Source organism: Trichophyton rubrum, assembly GCF_000151425.1.
Source record: "Trichophyton rubrum CBS 118892 genomic scaffold supercont2.1, whole genome shotgun sequence".
Classification (NCBI taxonomy): Eukaryota; Fungi; Ascomycota; class Eurotiomycetes; order Onygenales; family Arthrodermataceae; genus Trichophyton; species Trichophyton rubrum.
The window spans coordinates 3,652,640-3,666,229 of NW_003456428.1; the positions used below are offsets into that span (position 1 = coordinate 3,652,640).

Consider the following 13,590-nt stretch of genomic DNA (forward strand, 5'->3'; position numbering starts at 1 on the left):
AAAATATATATCAAGATTATATATATACATATATATACTTCAGATATAACCGCCACTGTGGGTGGAAGGGGGGTATAAAAACAAGTCCAGGAACAATCCAAACGAGGAATGGTGCAATACGAACACAATATCCATAACAAAAGAAAGAGGGAGAAAGATGTTAAAAGGCAATCGAGAAGGGAAGCTACTTGAGAGGGCGCTTTTGCGAAAGGAGGAAAAAAATAAAACCAAGCGAAGGGGATATTTGATAAACACTACCCCCGGCCCGCAATTAGGACACGAAATGAACCAGGCTAAATCGTGGGGTGAAACGTCCCAAGACTTTTTCCTTTTTTTCCCTCTCTCAAGATGTGTCAAGCACTGGGAAGGAGAATTGGGAAAAAAGCAAATTGCTTTGATCGAATGGGAATGCAAACAGGTACTGCGGACTGGTCAATGGGCAAGCTTGTCAAAGATGGGGACTAGGAACAAGATTAGGCTACTGCTGCTTCCATGGGTAGGAATGAGAGTTACCACTCTCCACAGTTGTAGCCAAAAGGGTTGGCTAAAATATCAAGTGTTAGTAAATTCCTTTTTGAAAAAAAAAAAAGGAAGGACTTAATAGAGATAGAGGCCCGAAGTAAAAAAAAAATAAATAAATAAAAAATAAAAAGAGGGCAAGTAACGCCACGAAAAAAGAGCTAGAAGTATATGAGGAAATAAATATCATTGGTGCTGACGATATGGAGTAGTCGATCAAACGAATGGCTGTTGTTCAAGGGTCGCCTCAGGGGGGGTTCTAGCCATCTGGAACTCGGGGCTGATCAGCGTCAAATATAGGCAGTTAGGTAATGCACAGGTGTCGTCAACTATTTCAAAGTATTAAAGTGGAGATTTTGGGGTCGAAAGACAGTGCAAGGAGTCCTAACGTATATCTGTGTGCTCCGTACAGAGAACGGAGAAGGGGTACCAACTCTTCAAGCCTCCTTGGCAATTGAAGGTTTATGCTTTCATTTTCGAGACCTAAAAAAAGACCTATAGCCAAAAAAACCGTTACCCGCACCAGTCAGTAGTAGAGAGAGCTTAGTCCCTTTGCAAGTTTTGACCGTTTTGCCCCTTTCATCGAGGGCAGGCATTTTCTTGGTGTTGTGTGCTAATTTCAAAGAGATGAAATCGAGCCTCGGTTCCTCCACCGCTCAGGCAAGGAGGGAACGTACTAGAGTGTTTGTTAGTTGTGTTATCAATAATTCACCATCTCCCAAACAGTTCAAGGGTCCGGCTTTCTCTCTGCGGGGAATAACACTCAAAAGCCAAAGGTGCTGCCTCAAGGGCCTAGATGAAACAGTGTGGATTTGCGTGGAGGTCCTTCGGTCAAGCAGGGAACGCTGCGTGGATGAATAAAATGAAGGAAAGGTCTATTTTTTATCCCCCCTTTTTTTATAAAAGCCAATTGAAATTGCTCGTTTGATGGTTTATGGGAGGCAGGAGACCTCGTTAGTCGATCGGTCATCATTAACCCACGGATTAACATGGCTCCTTCAACCGGATGGCTTGCTTCGTGCGTTGGTGCGAGTCTAAAAGGCAACCTGAAACGCATCTCCAACAGAGATTACGCCTGGTGCCAAGATTTCTCTCACAAAACGGTCCCCCTGGCCGCTTGTTTCGAGGTTTTAGTCGTATTTACCGACGTCTGGTCAGAGACAGGCGCGTGCTCACCGGTTGGTTGATGCCAAAGTCGCCCCTAAAGGGGCCTACAGCCAATAAGCTATGATATTACCCTGTCAGCCATGATCCTTAACGCCCCCGAAAGCAAGAAAAAAAAAAGGAGAAATGCAGGCAGAAGAAGAGCTGAAAACATGTCCGAAGGACTCCGCACGTACTTACGCAGCAAGTACATGTGGTTATGCATTTGAGTCTGTCTCCGTATATACCCCCCTCCGCTATGGCAAGCTAGCTGGAAGAGAGCTGCTTCTTTGGGTTTGGTGGCACCACAGGCTTGATGAGATACCCGGACCTAGGTACGGTGCCATAAATAGGTTACTGATCATCATGTACGGAGTATATATCACAAGCAACGCGATCACAATGCCCATCGTGTGTTGGCGTGCGAGATGGAAAGACGTTCGATCGTATAAAAAAAGTGTCAAAAAACAAAAACTCAAAAAAAAAAAAAAGCCAAAGGGGGATTACCAAAAGCGGTTAGAGCGTTTGAGGTTGGTTGGTCTGCGCCGCTTTTAGCTCGTGCTGAGTCAGCATAGTGCAAACTCTGGCTGTTTTGCTTAGTCATTAATAACACGCGTAGTGCGGCGGCTTTCTCCTCCCAACTCGGACGAAGACAGCCAAAAGACATCCACTCCGCCTCTACGACGACAAAAACCACAACAACAACATCATCATCGTCAGCAGCAGCAGCAGCAGCAGCAGCAGCACAGCAGTGGAGATACAGCTGGCAGATAGTGGCGACCTGGTTTGCCCTCCATGACTTTGCTTTTCGCTCGAGGTCAGCCATACCTGTCTCTTGCTGTTTGGCTGTAGGTATTTCTTTTTCCCTCTTGATATAAGTATATTCCTTTTTCCAGCAGCGAAACTTTGCAAATGCAGTGCAACTCTAAGAAATACTCCGAAGCCTATCTTGACAGGAAGAAAGCCTGACTCCACCTCCACCAACATTTGCAGCGCGCTCACACATGGCATCCCATGCAACCGGAGTGCTCCCCGAGGGGGTAGAAGCCCGAAAAGCAACAGAGACCAAGAGGGGAAGAAAGGAATGGCACGCATGCACTCAGAAAGAGGGACATGGAGGGAGAAAGCAAAAGAAAAAGAAACGAGAAATTCAAGTCACCTTGCACAGTCCGGACGCACGCAAGGCAGAACAGTGGTGCTTCTCCTTCCCATGTTGAAACGTCAAGGGGATACGTCCAGCAGACAGGCACTCGCATACACGAAAGTCTATAAGCTGGATGTCGATGTCGATGGACCATCGACAATTATAGACAAAAAAAAGTTGCCTGGAATCAAATCCTTCAGAGTGAAGGGACCAGCTCTCGCTCATCTATCTTCGGTTTGCATGCGCTCAACCTGTCATTGAAAATTTTGTTTACGGCGTACACCGATATATGTGTGTACGGAGCGCATGCGTATAATTTGATATACATATAAAACAATCGGCCATCAAAAGTGTAAGGAGTGGTCGCTCACTCATAATTATGCCAAGGACCAACAATGAGAAAGAACACCAACATCTATCCCTGCTAGGGCCCATCGTCGGTTGTACGGAGGACGGCGCGAGCCCCCTCTCCTGTCCAATGACAAGGGAGAGAACGCACAAAAGAAATGGATGCTTGATCGGGTCATCTCTCCGTTAATCAACCTGCGAGTGACTATCAGAAGCGCATACTTTGAAGCCAAACGGCAGCAAAGTCCGATCAGAGGTTAAGATTAACTCGGAGAAAAAACACGATAATGGATGTGTCCTCCGTTCTCTGTTGCAGTGCGACTTGGAGATTCGCTCCTTTTCCCAAGGAGCACATTGTTCAATAATAACGAATTCACTCCATCAGGTCAGCAAGTCAAAGCTCGAAGAAAAGATGCATGAACCTCCTTGCTTCTTTTCTTTTTCAACGCCAGGGCGGGTTGTCTGGTATCTTTACTTGAGCAGTCGTCCACATCGGATCTCGACCAAAAGTGTTATAAGTGCAGGCTGGTATAAGTGAAAGCTGGTTGGCTGCTATGGACGCACGCAGGTGGACCGAACATCAATTAGATATTATTCAAGCCCATGGGCTTATCCACCACTCCACCTGTACGTCCAAGCATACTCTGTGTGCGACGCAAGATAAACGCACGATAACGTTCCATATTATTTTTTATCGATATTTTATCTGTCTAGGTAAGTTACGCTTCTTTTTTTTTTTGTCGTAAACAGCTTCCACTCTTGGACGGTTCTAAGCCTTTGAAGGAAATTGCTTATTGTCCTGGCTGATGTTATGGCCGCAATTCCAAAATATATGTGGACGGAAGTGTGCAACAAGTCAATCGACAATCCCTTGGCCTAGTTATTCCTTGCCAGCTCCTATTATCTCTCCTTTTGAGGAATTTCCACCGTCAAGACAAGCGATGGTGGTTCTGGGGACTGAGAGATTTACCGACGTTGCTGGAATAACTTTATCTTCAAGCTCTGGGCCCCTCCGCATACGGAGTAGTATAAGTTATATGCATAATCTACTAGTTATGGATATGGATCCCTTGCGTATAGCATGTGTTTATATTTACATGCATCTCGCAGAACGGAACTTGTCCTCAACCCAGGAGACACTTCGCCGAAGCGAGCGTCCTGTGTCACGAAATCGACCTGCTTGCAGCATTTACAATGAATCTTCCTAGTCCTCTGAGCACCGCTTCGAAAAGAGACGCCCAAGGCATGAGCAAAACACCTTCAATAGTGGAAAGAAAGGAGCGTCCATGTAGGCGACAAATAAAAGTAGAAAAAAAAAAAAAAAATGGCGCATGCGGTCAACTTTTGCTTGAGAATATATTCCACAAAGTCTCCATGGGTGGATCGGACAAGCTTACGACAGCCTAATTTCCTGAGTTGCAGGGGGATGGGTCCCTGTTCAACGATGCCAAACTCCTATTTTTGCTTCATTATTCACACCACCTGAATGAACTGGATGGTAAATTAAGGGTTACGCTAAAGAGGAAGGGAAACAAAATACCACGTTGGCTACGACCTCGATGGGGGAGGGCCTCCTTACTTAGGAGCAACCCCTTAGATAACTGTGCTTAATATTTTATCGTTAAGGTTGGGGACAGTCGCCGGTTAGGTAAATCCTCTCCTAGGTATTTTATTTTATGTATTTGAAGCATTTCCTGCGCTGTTCAAACCCAGCCAAAACCCAACGCCTTTTCTTTTTCTTTTGCTTTTTGCTTCTTTTTTCCATTTTTTCTTTTATTTTCCCCTCTTTTGTTTCCTTACTTAAACCAGCCACGAGTCCTAACCGGAGATTGATCAGCCAGCTTGGTCATTACTCCCACTGCTCTGGTTCTGTTCATGCACTTCTGCACGCCACGGCTCCATAGAGAGCGTTTCCGATTTAAAGCAACCGATGCCACAGGATATGCGGAGGATGAACGAACAGTCCATGCCTCGAGATTCTCAGGTGTAGGAAGAAACGAGTTGTTTGGCCCTCAAATACCCCCCTCTGCAATTTCAAGATTAAGGACGCTGCAGCAGAAGTCTTGTATTCTTCCTGACGGATGCATACCAAAAGAAGAACTTCCCCTTCTTGCTTTTTTGAAAACCAAAACCCCCACAGCCAAGTCAAGTCATCCGATGAAATGGATGTAATTGGCGACGTATGATTGGATATGCTCAACATCTCCAGGTCCAGAAGTTCACGGTCCTCATGTTAGTCGATGCCAAAAGAAGAGTTGAGTTCGCTCTAACATGCTGCGCTCAGACTCCTTTCCAGCGACACATGAAGCATAAAAAGAAAGTATGTCTAAAGGGTAAAACGCAGCTTCTGTTGCCAGCAGGAGTGGATGATGATGAAGAAGCAAAACTCAACTTCATTTTCCATTGCTCAAAACGCCAAATAGGAAGCCATGCTGCGCGAAGCTGGCCACTATTGGGCTGACATAATCCCGCCTAATTTCAAGATCAGCATGGAACTTGATGCCTAAGATATGCAAAGGCCTCCCAGTGAAGGCAAAGGATGTATGCCCTTTGTGTGATGATTTGAAATATGGAGCGCAAAATGGTTTATCTCTTGCTTGGATACGCCCAGGGTGTACGGAGTATGCACAGATGATACCCCATTCTCTCAACAAGGCTTGTTTGGTCATATTTTTCTTTTATGATACTTCTCTTCTGGAAGTATCATATATTTTCTTTTCTCTTCTCGCCTCACTTCATGTGACAAGCACCAAAGAGCTTTTCAAGAGCAAGTTGAAACCAAAATAGTTTCCGGCCAACGGTTTGTAATCATTTTTCCGCCAATTCTCTTTTGGCCTAGGGATGGATGGTCAACACATTCCTACAGGGTCTGATTTCTTCCCTAGTTGTAATAAACTTTTTTTTTTTGCTTACAGACATGACCAACGCATGCCTTCCTGTGGCTGCATCTTGCTCATGTATCCATTTCTCTTGCATATTCTTTCTTTTTATGCAAGCTTGCTGCTGATGGAACACTCCAATCAGAAACAAATATCCCATTGGGTTTGGCATTCCAGATGGACGAAATGCAAGTATTTACTCCGTATGTTGTGCAATATATGCAGGATGTTTACTAAATAACGTGCTTCGATTTCATTGCCTTCGGGAAGGGTAGAAAACCTTACTTTTGCACGCCGGACAATATAGCTAACTACTTTTTTCCAGAGTCTAGTTGCGCACACTTTTTGCGAGATCGGGCTATCTCTCTCCGCAAGCGCAATTCTTCTTATGAGCATTCACGCTCCCAAGCATATCGGGCTGTGGAGCGGAACACTCACGTATCACGCTAAGGGGCTGCTCCGACGCAATATCTATATATATTCTCTCTCTCTCTCGCGTTAATCCCCTATCTCTTCATATAAACATCTGGTTTGAGCAGGGGTGCAGTTGTATCGCTCTTCTCTATTGGTTGGTCTCCCCTCATCTCAGCTAGATTTGTTTTTATCATTTCAAAACTAGACATTCACGCCACTCTACCTCGTACACCCTCTCGCGCCATGAAGTACACATGCTCCGTACTCAACAAGTCGATGGCTGGGGAGCATCTGTGTCTGTGAGTGCACAACAGGGGTAATGGCATGGAATGGAATCTGGGTTCGGCAACTCCGTCATCGTGGAGGAAGGATTCCTAGCTTCGCCCATACTTCTACAACTAACTACCATCAACCTGGTGCATGGGGCGAAATGGCACACGGCACCCATGATGCGGTAAAGTGAAATATGACGATGAAATACGGATACTGTTCGCATTTTCTCTGCTTATAGCTTCCATGTACTATGCAGGTCATCTGTCCTCCGTATCTCCCGATCGTCCTCCTGCACGGAGTACATGCTAGCCCTTGATGAAATGGGACTCCACGAATTCGTCAAGTGAACCTCGTACCAAGTGTCTAGAAACCACACATGAATAGTACTTCGGTGGGACGGACAGCCTCGTCTCATTGCCAGGCCAGGATGAAATATCTATCTGTGATATTTTCGTGGCCGAAGGCTGAAAGATTGCGAGTATAACCAGGTGGAGTTGGGGTTGTTTTTATTTGACTTTTATCTGCCTATATCCCTATCCATCTGGACATCTAATAGCTGCTATTTTTATCTGTTCTTCCAATCTTTTACGTAAAAGAAACATTCCACGAATATCTAGATATTCGTAAACAAGCCATAGATTGAGATGATATTCATAGCATACACAATGTTAATAATAAACCTTAGTTCTTTTCTTGAAAGGGATGACCTAGTTTTCTGGCAGGCACTTTTCATATCCAACTCCCGAGAGGAGTCAGGTCACGAAGACACCACTATTAAGATGATACGACTTTTATAAGCACGTTGCGGTGTGAATACCTCATCCCAAGGATATTAAAGGCAGTTTAGTTGATATGTAAAAGGAATGAGACAGATAATAGTCGACGAAGTCCTGATGCTAGGGTAAACATCGTCGGTGTTACTTTCCTGATAGCTACTTCTTCGTAGCTGCCCTGGTGAATGTAAACAATAAATGTAAACAATGTTCTTAGGAGGGAAAGAGCTCCCGAAGACTGCGTTATAGGAAGGAGTAACCGTAAAGTAAACAAACAGAGGATGGTATCCATACATCAACCCTGGCATGTTGGCTCCTCCATGATGGAGCTGCAGAGTCGCAGGCACAAAGGCTCTCTTTCCGTTGGCCCCTTTCTCTACCACCACTTATCAGCCTAGTCGTACACTCCATGAGTCCATATTGTACTGAAGATTCTCATTGCTAAGTTTTTGATAACAATAATGCACAGGGATCTTCAGACAGGATCTGAGAAACCATGGAGCAGCATGCGAAGCTCGTCTTGCCGGGGTATTTGACGACGTAGAGATATCTTCAAATACGAATCACTAAGTAACCAAGAGCAGGTCCTAGGAATGTCGATTATCGGGGCTACTGCGACGTCCAGCAACTTCGACGTACACATGAGTATACTTCCATATTCCAATGTCTGCTTAGACGTTGAAGTGGTTCCAAAAAAAGAATTACCCATATGGGACTTTGGACCGAGTATGGCCGAGAGGGAGTTTAAGCATGGCTTTGTACTTCCTTACAGGAACCATGGAACCTGCGGGTGTCGCTCTATTGTCATCGCTGGGACACTATTGCATATTTGCGGCGCCTCAGAGAACAAGGAAATGAGAGGAGGGGGAGTTTATGGCCGGAATATAGTCGGCTGTGCCGTGCATCCAGTTGTCAAACTGCTGAGCCAAAAAGGAGTCCATCGATTTGAAACAGAGAGTATAGCTGTTTAATTGAAAGGCATAGACGAGGGCTATGTGACTTGTGTGAAAGGCTCACAAAGTCATCCAATTTCAAGCCTGCAAGCCCAGCTTCCGGAGTTGGGAAGGAAGGTAGGAGTTGCGGTGTTGTTTTCACCCTAGAGACCACTATATGCTAAAATACGGAATGGAGGAGATGTTAACGGGGAAACAGTAAAAGGTCGGATTTGGAGAAGACTAATAATGGAGTTTATAAAATTGGGGGAGGGAATCAAAGGGCATGACATCGCTGCTGGGCCACTCTGAAGCCTCACGCTTGCGAGAAAAAAAAATTAGAAAAAGAAAAAAAATGAACGGGATGTGTTCATTAGATGCAACGTATATGATTCATTCTGGGTGGGTGGAGGGTGGAGGGTAAGAGAGAGGTAACAGAGCAGTATCCGGGAGGCCCCCGTTCCTAGACTGCCGTATGCAACTTCATGGATATAGCTCTTAATTGACTATCTCTAACTTGGTTTGCCACAGTGATATCTAATATCTTTATGTCAGATAAATCTACTCTCTTCCTCTGCTACCAATTAGGGGGCTCTTCTTTTTGGCTTAGCCGTTTGACACTCCTTTGTTAACGCTTTATTGGGTATCGCCGTGCCTTCAAAGACACAATAAGCATTATAGGTTTGATTCTTGGTTAGAGCCAAAATAGAACGGCCTCAAGTGCAGACGAGTAACTACTGGCCTTTGACTGGCCTTTGGATATCATATCATTGGATATCGCACTCGGCTCTGCCTGGTAGAGTGCAGCCCGGCAGTCCGGCGGATCTAACCAAGAGCGGAAGACCAACAAACATCATCACGAGAGGCAGTGCGGGATTTACATGTCTTTGTAGAGATATCCCTATGCACAGTCGGGGGCGGAAGTTGGTCTTTGTTCTCCCGTTAGCTTAACTGCTTCCGTAGAGTAGAAGGATGAAGGTTGAAGTTTGATAGAGCCGAAGGAAGGAAAGACGAAGAAGAGACGAGAAAAAGGGCCGAGGTTGGGCCAGAAATACGGGCTGTCTGTATCGTATGGTAATGACGAACCCACGGCTTTCCTAAATCTCCCGGTCCCAAGAGCGATTGATTAGATTTGGACTACGTACCTAACGGAGCGGACCAGCTGCAACGCTAGTGACGGCCACCAAAGGGAAGACGAGACGGACGCGGGCACACAGGCACAGAGGAGAGGAGGACCCATCCCGAACCGAAGCTGGGATCTCTCGTGACGGCATCGTCAAAAGGGCAGAACTGGGGGGGGAAGGGTTGTTCATGGTGTAGTTACCTGCCGATATCGCATGCGACGAACGGCGGTGAAGCTGAGAGTCGGCCAAAGACCGTCGTGGCCAACACACCCACCAAGGGTCATGGAAGTACGGAGTACTTCTGTAGGTAAGGGCGAGGGAGTGTAGTAGTACCTGGAGCACTCTTCGCCCCAAGGATTTGGATTTGGCATTATGTCCGTTTTGCCAACTTATATAACTAGTTAACTAACTAGCCCAACGGCTGGAAGGGGAGGAGGGGAGGAAAGCTTGACCAGCTCTCAGCCTGCCGGCCAAGAGAGACATGTCAGCTTTATCCTTGAGCAGTCTGTCACACCACCGTTGGCTCTGTGTGGCTATAGTTGTTATATTCTGGTGTACCCGCCATGAGAACCAGCACCAAGGCCTGTTTCAGCTACGCTAGCATCGAAACCAAGCATGCAGAAGAACGGAGGGAGGGGGGCCAAGAGTGATCGATCCCGACAAGCAAGTGGCAGGCAAACAAGCTGCTGGTTGAGATTGAAACATATCTGCCTCTCGTGACCTCTCTTGTTGGGAAAACAGAGCAGCAGTCGACGGTAGAAGGTACTCCGTAGGTGTGCGCGCAGAGAGATCATCCGTCACAGCTCCTAATAAAGAGAGAGAAAGAAAGAGTGAGAGAGTGAGGCCTTCTCCGCACTCCGTCCGTCCGTCCGTCCGTCCGTCCGTCCCACGACCTTTATTTTTGTTAGGGGCTCTGGACCGCCGTCTGGAAGCCAGCCGAGCCGATGACATCTTATAGACTCGGAGGGACCCATGCGATGGAGAGGCGCCGTGAAGAGATCGAGGACCTGTATGGACACTTGGCGATGGGGGGGCCCTTACATGCAGATGTTTCACCCCAGGGGATAAGAAGGGCTGCATTACTATTAACCAGAGGACATGTTTAAGCGTAAGCACACTCACTTGTTGCATGCATCTCGTGCGTTAGCTTCTAGCTCGGTCAAGAAGTCACTAAGCATGCACTGACGGATGCGCTCTGAGAAGAAGAAGCTGAATACTCCAGAGATGATGTGCCTTCGACCTTTCAAGCCTCATCCCTGCCTTGAACCGCGAGAGGCCATGAGCCTGTCCCAACAGGCCGCACTTCTTGTCTGCCTTGGTCTCTTCTTATTTTCTGGGTCCCTCTGTTCCTTGGTTTCCGCCCGGATTAGACTAAAGAGAGAAGCCGAAAGGAAGAACCAGAGAAGAGAAGAAGAAGACGAAGAAGACGAAGTTTTGGTGAAGAGAAAAGAGGCTCTGATGACTAAGCTTGTAATGTACTGTCATGAAAGTTACATTACCGGCTTCTCGTATTTTTGACCAATTTTTGATATGCAGAAGAAAAAAAGGCCGGCGAGGAAGTTGAATATTGTTGATATTAGAGACGACGACGATAGCATCGACAATAGCATCGAAAGACGATAGAAAAGGCGTGAAGCAGAGTAGGAGTCTGCCTGGCCTCTCGAGAGACGGACGGCGGCGAGATGAAAAGCCACTACTATTCTTCTTGAGTTACTGCCCATGTCCCGGCCTTCCTTTGGGTCCCACAGCAGAGACGCGGCAGAAGGCGAAAGAGAGGGAAAAGACGGAGAGAGAGAGAGAGAGCAAAGAGAGAGAGAGACACATACACATAATAGTAGTAGTAGTAGTAAGAACCGGCCAGATACTCAGAGCTGGCTGCTGCTAGTCGAGGAGCTTAACTGGCATCGTCACTCTCGCTAGCCAACTGCCGCTGCAGGGCCTGCATGAAGAAGAAGGACAAGAGAAAAAGAGGACCTCGACGGGCTCCATCGACGCTCCTACTTGGCCTCTTCAAATATTACCTGGTCGCTGGCTAATTTTATATTACTTATCACTCACTCTCTCTCTCTCTCTTACTCTCTGTCTGTCTCTCTCTCACTGCCGTCTCTTCGCCCTACGAGCCGAAATCACATGTTGTGGGCAAAAAACTCCCACTTGGTCCGCCAAAGTTAGTCTCTGAAGACTCAGAATCGACGGACGAGCCAGCCAGCCAGCCAGCCAGCCAGCCAGACAAGACCCAGCGAGAACCAGAGCAAACAAAACCACCGTCGGATCAGAGATCGAGACAGCTCAGGAACTCACTGCCTCTTGCGACCACTCTCAGCGTTGGCTCCGTGGACTGGCGCTGCCTCCGAGATATACGCAGTTCCCTCTTCGCCCACGGCCCTGTCTGTCCTCCTGATAGCGAGAGTGATACGACGACGGCATACCGTCTTTCCAGCTCGCCAGCAGAACTCGATTCTTCCCCCCTCGACAGCGACAGCGACACTCCGTCTTGAAACGCCCAGCTGCCCGGCCTTCCTCTCTGCTGCAGCCGGATTCTGGCGATTCCACCGGGCCGTTGGCTGCGCTGCGTTTGAGTGACCAGCGGCGAGCGAGCGAGTACCCAGAGTGACAACAAGGCCGCTCGCACACACAGTCCCGCCCGGCCAGAGGCAGAGACAAGAGCCAGAGACAGACGCAGAGACAAGAGGCACCGCAGAGGCGCCTCCCTTTGGTCCCTGTTTCCCCTCCTCTCCTCTCCTCTCCCCCCGTTAGCCCACGACAAGCTGGAGCGGAAGCTGCCGGACAGCGTCACTCGCGGGGGGTTGCTCCGCGAGTCGGTATTCTCGGACTGGAGAGATGGCACTGCGCTGGAAAACACCGAGGAGCTGCAGAAGAACGACCCGTTAGCGACGCAGATATGGAAGTTGTACAGCCGGACCAAGACCCAGTTGCCGAACCAGGAGCGGATGGAGAACTTGACCTGGCGCATGATGGCCGTCAGTCTGCGAAAGGAAAAGGAGCGAGAGCAGGCCCAGGCCAGGTACGTTTGATTTTATTTTATTTTTTATTCTCCATTTTCTCCTACTTTTAAAATATATATATATATTTTTTTAAAAAAAAAAAAAAAATTGTGATGACTGACTGGGCGACAGGCTGGGACAGCAGAGCGAGGAAGCCCAACGACCGCAGGAGCCAGCTTCCGCTGCTGAGCCCATGAACGTCGACTCGTTCGTGGCTCCGTCGTCCTCCATCAGCTCGCCGACGGGCTTCTCTCCCTTGATGAGTGAAGACCCTTCCTCCCAGCATGCCGTGGCGTCGGCAATTCCTATCAGGAATGCAAAGGAGGAGCAAGAGGACTCTCCCATGGGCATCGTCATGCCTGCCTCGTTTCCTCATCATCCGCATGTCGGGACTCAGACCAGTGAGTTCGGCTATGTCCAGCGCAGAGTCAGGAAGACCAGCGTTGACGAACGAATCGTATGTTTTTCCTTTTATTTTTTTCATTTCTTCTTTGTCAGGTTTACTGCGATGAGTACGTTACGGTTCATAGACTGATATAATGATACCTCAGGCCCGAAAACGTCCAGCAGAGTCTTCTCCTCATGTTCCTCCAGTACATGGATTGATCATCTCCCATGATCCAGATCCTGATGCCGGCATGACTGACTTCACTCTTGACCATCACCACAGCCATGGTCAAAGCCAAAGTCATACTCAGGGCCATGGTCATGGTCATGACCACAACAACGGCCACAGCCACGGCCACGGCCATAGTCACAGTTTTACCCTGGGAAGCCATCCACCTCACCCTGCTCATTTGAACCTGGATCCCTTCCAAGTTGACGACGTTGCCAATGCCTTGGACCATCCATCCTTCACCACCGGCTTCCAGCTCTCCCCTACAGAACTGTCCCATATCCAGAGTGGAGCGTTCTCCAACCTCTATTCGCATACCCCACTAGGCTCTTCCATCAACTCTACCGATTTCTTCTCCTCAACGGCCTCAGGCTATCACTCGGCTGTCTCAACTCCCCAGCCGGGCTTCGAAAAGGACCA

General features: G+C 47.7%; 5 protein-coding genes across 5 annotated transcripts in view; all 5 read left to right on the plus strand.

Annotated features, from left to right (window-relative positions):
* Positions 1-1,809: 1,809 nt before the first annotated feature.
* Positions 1,810-2,217, plus strand: TERG_11708 (uncharacterized protein; the record flags this gene model as incomplete). The annotated part of the gene is made up of 1 exon (XM_047750778.1): positions 1,810-2,217. One exon carries the CDS (start codon positions 1,810-1,812, stop codon positions 2,215-2,217), a length of 408 nt encoding a protein of 135 aa, XP_047605406.1.
* Positions 2,218-2,429: 212 nt separating this feature from the next.
* Positions 2,430-4,888, plus strand: TERG_11709 (uncharacterized protein). Its single transcript, XM_047750779.1, has one exon. It carries the CDS (start codon positions 3,961-3,963, stop codon positions 4,360-4,362), a length of 402 nt encoding a protein of 133 aa, XP_047605407.1. The 5' UTR covers positions 2,430-3,960; the 3' UTR covers positions 4,363-4,888.
* Positions 4,889-4,895: 7 nt separating this feature from the next.
* On the plus strand, positions 4,896-9,650 carry TERG_11710 (uncharacterized protein). Its single transcript, XM_047750780.1, has one exon. It carries the CDS (start codon positions 8,087-8,089, stop codon positions 8,462-8,464), a length of 378 nt encoding a protein of 125 aa, XP_047605408.1. The 5' UTR covers positions 4,896-8,086; the 3' UTR covers positions 8,465-9,650.
* Positions 9,651-10,486: 836 nt separating this feature from the next.
* Positions 10,487-11,103, plus strand: TERG_11711 (uncharacterized protein). The gene has a single exon (XM_047750781.1). The coding sequence runs from the start codon at positions 10,738-10,740 to the stop codon at positions 11,065-11,067; it is 330 nt and encodes a 109-aa protein (XP_047605409.1). The 5' UTR covers positions 10,487-10,737; the 3' UTR covers positions 11,068-11,103.
* A 1,421-nt stretch (positions 11,104-12,524) lies between these two features.
* TERG_08692 (uncharacterized protein) overlaps positions 12,525-13,590 on the plus strand; it is a gene marked incomplete at both ends in the record, with an annotated part of 2,642 nt that continues 1,576 nt past the window's right edge. Inside the window, 3 exons of the mRNA XM_047748998.1 lie at positions 12,525-12,574; positions 12,687-13,011; positions 13,085-13,588. Coding sequence (XP_047603722.1) covers positions 12,525-12,574; positions 12,687-13,011; positions 13,085-13,588 — 879 coding nt within the window. The remainder of the gene's footprint in view (positions 12,575-12,686; positions 13,012-13,084; positions 13,589-13,590) is intronic.